Source organism: Suricata suricatta, chromosome 3 (genome assembly GCF_006229205.1).
Source record: "Suricata suricatta isolate VVHF042 chromosome 3, meerkat_22Aug2017_6uvM2_HiC, whole genome shotgun sequence".
NCBI classification, from domain to species: Eukaryota; Metazoa; Chordata; class Mammalia; order Carnivora; family Herpestidae; genus Suricata; species Suricata suricatta.
Genome location: NC_043702.1, coordinates 5,759,478 through 5,765,895, shown reverse-complemented (window position 1 = coordinate 5,765,895; position 6,418 = coordinate 5,759,478). Strand labels below are relative to the sequence as shown.

General features: G+C 42.0%; 1 protein-coding gene across 1 annotated transcript in view; it reads left to right on the top strand.

The window, feature by feature from the left end:
- The window catches only part of TRPM8 (transient receptor potential cation channel subfamily M member 8), a 72,350-nt gene that overhangs the window by 15,721 nt on the left and 50,211 nt on the right, over positions 1-6,418 (top strand). Inside the window, exons 6-7 of the mRNA XM_029932858.1 lie at positions 2,616-2,790; positions 3,799-3,866. Coding sequence (XP_029788718.1) covers positions 2,616-2,790; positions 3,799-3,866 — 243 coding nt within the window. The remainder of the gene's footprint in view (positions 1-2,615; positions 2,791-3,798; positions 3,867-6,418) is intronic.

The window sequence follows — 6,418 nt, the reverse complement described above, 5'->3', positions numbered from 1 at the left end:
TGTTAACAATAATCTCTAGTGATTTACAGGAGTTTCATAGCCAACCCATGTGCTCTTGTGGTTGACTTTGTTTCTTTTCTGTCTTCCCTGAAAAAGAGTGTTTGGTCTTTTGCGTAAGTTGAACCCAATAGTTGTTTACAGTGACTTTGTCGCCCGTGTCTTCCCATGTGGTCTCTATTTGTGGCTTACAAACCCCACTCCTGGTAGATGGGCTCTTCCAGGACCTGGACTTGGCTGGTCTGAAGCAATACCACATTTCACAAACACTGAAGTTTTATGTATTTTGAGGATCTCCTTTAGGCTTTTTCTCCTCTTCCATCAGCCGTGTTTTTTCACAGCAGTCAGTGCTACACTTCCCGAAGTACATACACGTGAAGAAAGAGCTCAGGCCTCTGCTTATTCTTGTTATTTAACCTTTAAAATCCCTTTGTCAAAGTACAACCACAAAGAAAAGCCACGAGGCAAAACAACACAGTAAAATTCACTCTCACTGAGCGGAAGTCACGTTCAAACCTATAATCTGATGCAGGAAAATTGAAATTGTCGTCATATCAAGTCTCCTTCCAGTGACAGGGTATCTCAGTTTCTGCAAGTCTGTATCTTTGAGGAAAGTTTTACAGTTTTCCTCATTAGAACCTACATATTTCTTCTTAATGTTACTTCTGGCGATTATCTATTTTTGTTATTATTGTGAATAGGGTCTTTAGTCAATGTAATTTTATAAAAAAAAAGGGACTTATATGTTGTTTTGAAACAAATGTTTTATGAACTCTCTTTTTTTTTGTTCTCATAGGTTTTCAGTCGATTCTCTGAGTGTTCTATGTTTGCAACTATATTTCTGATAAATAGTGTTACTTTTAAACATAACTCTTCCATTTAATTATATTTGGCATTATTTGCTTGTCCCGATGCCTGGGCTAAAATGTTCAGTGTAATGTTAAATACAAGTGATGTTGGCAAGTATCCCGAGAGGCATTCAGAATACCTGGTGTCAGAGTGGTGGAACAAGGCCAATATTTTCATCAGTGAATAGAATTTGGTGAAAGCTTCAATATACATATATTTTAAGAAAGCACCATAAGGCATCATCCTTTTATTTCTAGTTTATAATTTTTTAAATCGAGAGTGAATGTTGAGTATAAAATGTCTTCTTGCATCTATTGGGTTGGAATTTTCCCCCTGAAGCCATAATCTAATGGACTGGGTCCTGGAAACAATGCTAATTGTTCTTTAGTAATCCTACTGGGTTTAATTAGCCAATGATCTGTTAGGAGTTTGGTATTCACTAGAGAGTGTGGTCTTTGGCTTTTCTTTGTGTGATTCTTTTCTTGTTGAGGTTTTGGAATTAGTGTTGTTTTCTGGAAGAGTATAATGGACTAGGAATGATTTGTTCAGGAGAAGTCTGTAGGCCTCCCCAGTCAAGTGCCCAGAGCCCTGTCTTGCAAATGTGATCTCATCTGTCATTTCCAGGACTCTCCTGGTTGGAGCTCCTGACCGAGCCAGGACCACTTTCAGAAGAGAACTGTAATATCTGCAATTTTGTTTTCATTCTTCCTTTGTTCTGACTGAATATATATGGGGTAACCTTCCTCTCCCCATTGAATCAGCAACTTTGCTTATATTATGGAGTTCAGATTGAACATCAGTTGTTTTGAGAGAAAGAGAGAGAGAGAGAGAGAGAGAGAGTGTCTGTATGGATGGGGGTGGGCTTAGAGGGAGAGGAAGAGAGAGAAGCTTAAGCAGGCTCCATACCCAGCTCAGAGCTCGATACGGAACTCAATCTCACAACCCTGAGTGAGATCATGACCTGAGCCATAATCAAGAGTTGGATGCTTAACCAACTGAGCCCCCCACGTGCCCTGAGATTGAACATCTTTTAATGCAACCCTAATACTTTAAGAACTGAACACCTTTGAATAGAACATGAAGGTCAGGAATTTCTTTCTCCATGCTCCCTCAGCAGTAGTTTATTCTATGGAGTTAAGTGTTGGGACAAAATATGTTTTAACTGCATCATTTTGTGGCCCTGTAACTATGGGCTTCTAAAGAGCAAAGACTCTATCTTGTTCATTTTCTAATCCACAGACCCTGGCAAAGGTCTTGCCATATGATAGCTTCCAGACATATATGTATGTGTATATATTGATGTCTAACTCTATCTGTATACACACGCACACACACATACAAGCAGTGTATATATGTGTGTATGTGTACCTATATACACGCACTCACATTTATGTATGTGCATCTGGATACAAACACATACACACTTAAGCACACACACACTTCCTGGAATGCTATCAGTTTCAATGAGTTTATACAAATGAGCACAGGTCAATGGAACAAGAACTAGACTGAGAATCTGATCCTTGCACTGTCACTGGCCATTTATGTGACAACGAGCAAGTGACCCAACCACTTTGAACCCTCATTTCTTCATATTTAAAATGAAGCCCTGTTCCCTAAGAACTCTAAGACCCTTCTGAATTTAAGACTCTGGAAGGAGGCATCAGTATAGTTGAACCTGAAAGGTTAGCCTTCATACTGACATATAAAACTGTTATCATGCATCTTGACCAACAAATCTCAAAGAGAAGTTTCTCTGCACTTTTCAGGGGTATTTTTCAGCTCAGTACATCATGGATGACTTTAAGAGAGACCCTCTGTACATCCTGGACAACAATCACACCCATCTTCTACTTGTGGACAATGGCTGCCACGGACATCCTACGGTTGAAGCCAAACTGCGGAATCAGCTGGAGAAGTACATCTCTGAACGCACTATTCAAGGTCAGGATTTAGGAAGTGGACCTTATACATGTATCAAGAGCAGGGGCCATGGCACCAACAGCAGCTGCCAATCATTGAGTGAAGCACGGTGAACCCACCCAGTTAGGTGCTGTGTTGCCAAAGAGGGGATGTTCTTATCTTTCTCTGACAGACTGGGAGTGCTTTTGCCAAGGTCCCCGTGCCTGTCCCTTCCACATGCCAGAGCAATGATAAATGCTGCCCTGTCCCACTCAGGTTTGTCAGTAGAGAAAACCTGCTCTCTCTTCTGCTAGACAACGTTGAAGAACAATAAAATCCATAAGGGCAAATCTGAGCTTATGAAACAATGCAGTTCGCTGGGGCAAAAGTGATAGAAAGCAACCCATTGAGTTAACAGTTAGGTGGGTTACCTGTTTGAATCTCGGCTACTTCTATATAAAAGAATGACCTAAAACATGGGTTTCAAGGGAACAATGCAACAATGGAGTGAAAACCTTTATTTGCCATGTAAGGTGACAAATTCTCTCTATTAGCGCTGCTGAGATGCTGGTGTGGAGATGTGTCCTGTTATGGAACCAGAGTCCGTCATGATAACAGGGACACATTGGAGATGTTCTCAACCCTTGTCCTCTTTCAGTAGGGCATACATGAAAGCAGGCCTTTGTATATGTAATACTCTTTCTTGAGAGTCATGCAAATTTTTCACCCCTTCAAGAAAGCACAGGATTATGCTAATGATCAGAGTGTAATTATTAAAAGGATAAACTTGAGCCCTGGAAAAAGTAAATCATTCACAGACTTTAGCCTTTTACCTATCAGTAACAAATTGCAATATGACCCGTGTTATGCTATTGCTGGCTTCAGGCAGACACATCTGTCATGTTCAATGGGTGCTCAATCTCAGTCAAGTCCGAGATCTGCGGCCAGCACCTCACACCCTGGGCTCATGGAGCACAAGTTCCTGATCCACCTCTTCCTGCAGTAGATGAGTATTTCTAATGGGTACCTTTTACGTTTTATGCCTTACAGATTCCAACTACGGTGGCAAGATCCCCATTGTGTGTTTTGCCCAAGGAGGTGGCAAAGAGACTTTGAAAGTGAGTCTTAGTTTGGTTTTCTAGAAGATTGATCAACAAGCTAACCCCGAAAATTTGCATTTTCAGGGCTTTGGAGCTTGTGTGATCTAACTTAATTTCTTTTGCTACAGCACATAGGTAGTTTTTTCTTCACCACACAATGTCCCCTAACATTTCAGAGGAGGCTTTGGAAGAGCATGAATAGCCTGTATAACTGGTGTTGGCTTTGGCCATCAGCCTACCAAGGAGAAGGGTTGACATTAACTTAGGAGCAGCATGTGGACTGGGAAGCCATAGTTACCCCATCTGCCTGGAGATGGGCTGTGGTCATAAACACGCACGTTGCCCCCAAATTGGGGTTCCCAGACCACCAAAAGCCCATCCACATGCTTGCTGGGCCTGCAAAGACTCCACCCACAAGAAGGAACCCCGAATCCTAAGTGACTCCGAGACCATGGAAACTTCCTGAACAATTCTGCACTTGCCATGTGGAGAAGTCAAGTAAGAATTCTGTTTCCCATTCCATCCAAGCAGACTTTGATCTTATTGAGTACCTCTTGCCTGTAGCCAGGTTTCTGCTTGACCTTTTAGAGATTTTTTTAAATGTTTTTTTTGTTTTTTGTTTTTTGTTTTTTTGAGACAGAGCACAAGCAGGGGAGGGGCAGAGAGAGAAAGAGACACAGAGTCTGAAGCAGACTCCAGGCTCTGAGCTCGTAGCACAGAGCTTGACGTGGGGCTCGAACTCACAAACTGTGAAATCATGACCTGAGCCAAAGTCAGATGCTTAGCTGACTGAGCCACCCAGGCGCCCCTCTGCTTGATCTTTTAGAATGCATCAGTGTGATTGCGTTTTTGTCAGTGTCCGGAGGCATGAACATCATGTTGAAGATCTCATAGTTTTAGGAATAAAACTTCCCAAGAAAGTGATTTTTAACTCCTCCTTTTAATTAATTTCCACTTTGATTTGCCTGGCCCCTCATTTCCCAAACTAACTTGTGTAGATACTATGATTCTTTATCCTCCCTTTTCCTCCTGGAGCCTCCTCCTGGAGTTACAAGGAATTCCTGGCCAAGTTATTTGGAATCACAATGTAGCACTTCTCTTTGTTTATAAAACAATGGCCTTTTCACTCATTCATTCATTCATTCACGCGCATTTATTGAGCACCTGCTATAAGGTCTACTACTGAGACCATTGGTTAGTGAAAGTTTTTCAGGGAAAGAGTTTTCAGGGAAACATAAAATATTTTTTTTCAAGATGACATTGTCAGTATGTGAATACATGAAGAGCAGAAGAGGACGAGAGAGAGAGAGAGAGAGAAGTGACTGAAGGATGATTATGTTTGTTATCTCTTTCTCAAAGTTTAGGTTCGGAATTCTGACTTCCAGAGAGCCGCTGCGGTTCTATCTCATTTTCCCCATGCACCTGTGCAGCCAGGAACGGTGCCCAGAGCAGGGGATGGGAGAGCAGAGGGACAGCTCCCTGTCTGATCACCCGACTCTGGCCCCAGCCTGCAGACACCCCCCTGCAGGGCGGGTGGTGGGAGTGCAGAGCTGGGAACACCCCGGTGCCTGCGTGGATGAGGCACCACAGGCTCCGTGGATGACATGTTCTCCATGAAGGCATTCACTCTCCCCTACAGGCTGGGGATTCAAAGTTTCTTCTGGGCATACAGATCACTTCATCTTGCTATCAAGTGATTTAAGACTCTTTAGAACGATTCCCCTCTGCCGGCCTCTGTGTTTTTTTTTTAATTTATTTTTTATTATTAAAAAATTTTTAAATGTTTTTTTATTTATTTTTGAGAGACAGAGAGACAGCATGAGCAGGGGAGGGTCAGAGAGAGAAGGAGACACAGAATCTGAAGCAGGCTCCAGGCTCTGAGCTGTCAGCACAGAGCCTGATGCAGGGCTCGAACCCACAAACTGTGAGATCATGATCTGAGCCGAAGCCAGACGCTTAACCGACTGAGCCCCTCAGGCCTCCCTCTGTGGTTTTTAGAAAGGAATAAAAGTACGTTGTGCTCTGGAAGAGTATAATTGGAATAGGAATGATTCCATTATGTAGGAAACAAATTTAATTTTATTCTCGTTTCGTAAGAGGGGCAAGGAAAATTATTTGAGAATAATAAGGGAAATAGGTGTCAACGTAATATAAAATATGCAGCTGCTGCTCTGAAGGTATTTTCTTACCTCATCAGTATGAGTATTTTTAACCTATGTCTCATACACTGTCAATGGTAATATTTGAATAAGGTTTTAGAGTGTGATGCACATCTATGATGTCAGTAATTGAAATGATTGAATTTGTGTATAGAGATATTTTAAAGCATTTATTATGGAGATTTAAGCTCGCCATAGGTGTCCTTATTATGGGACTTGGTATCAGGACAGGCTGCAACACAACTGCTTATGTTTTTCATTCATAAACAGTTGCAAACATTTGGTTTGTTTCTGATTGAAATAAAATCCCAAAGGAGGGGTGCCTGGGTGGCTCAGTCGGTTAAGTATCCAACTTCAGCTCAGGTCATGATCTTGCGGTTGGTGGGTTTGAGCCCCGCATAGGGCTCTGTG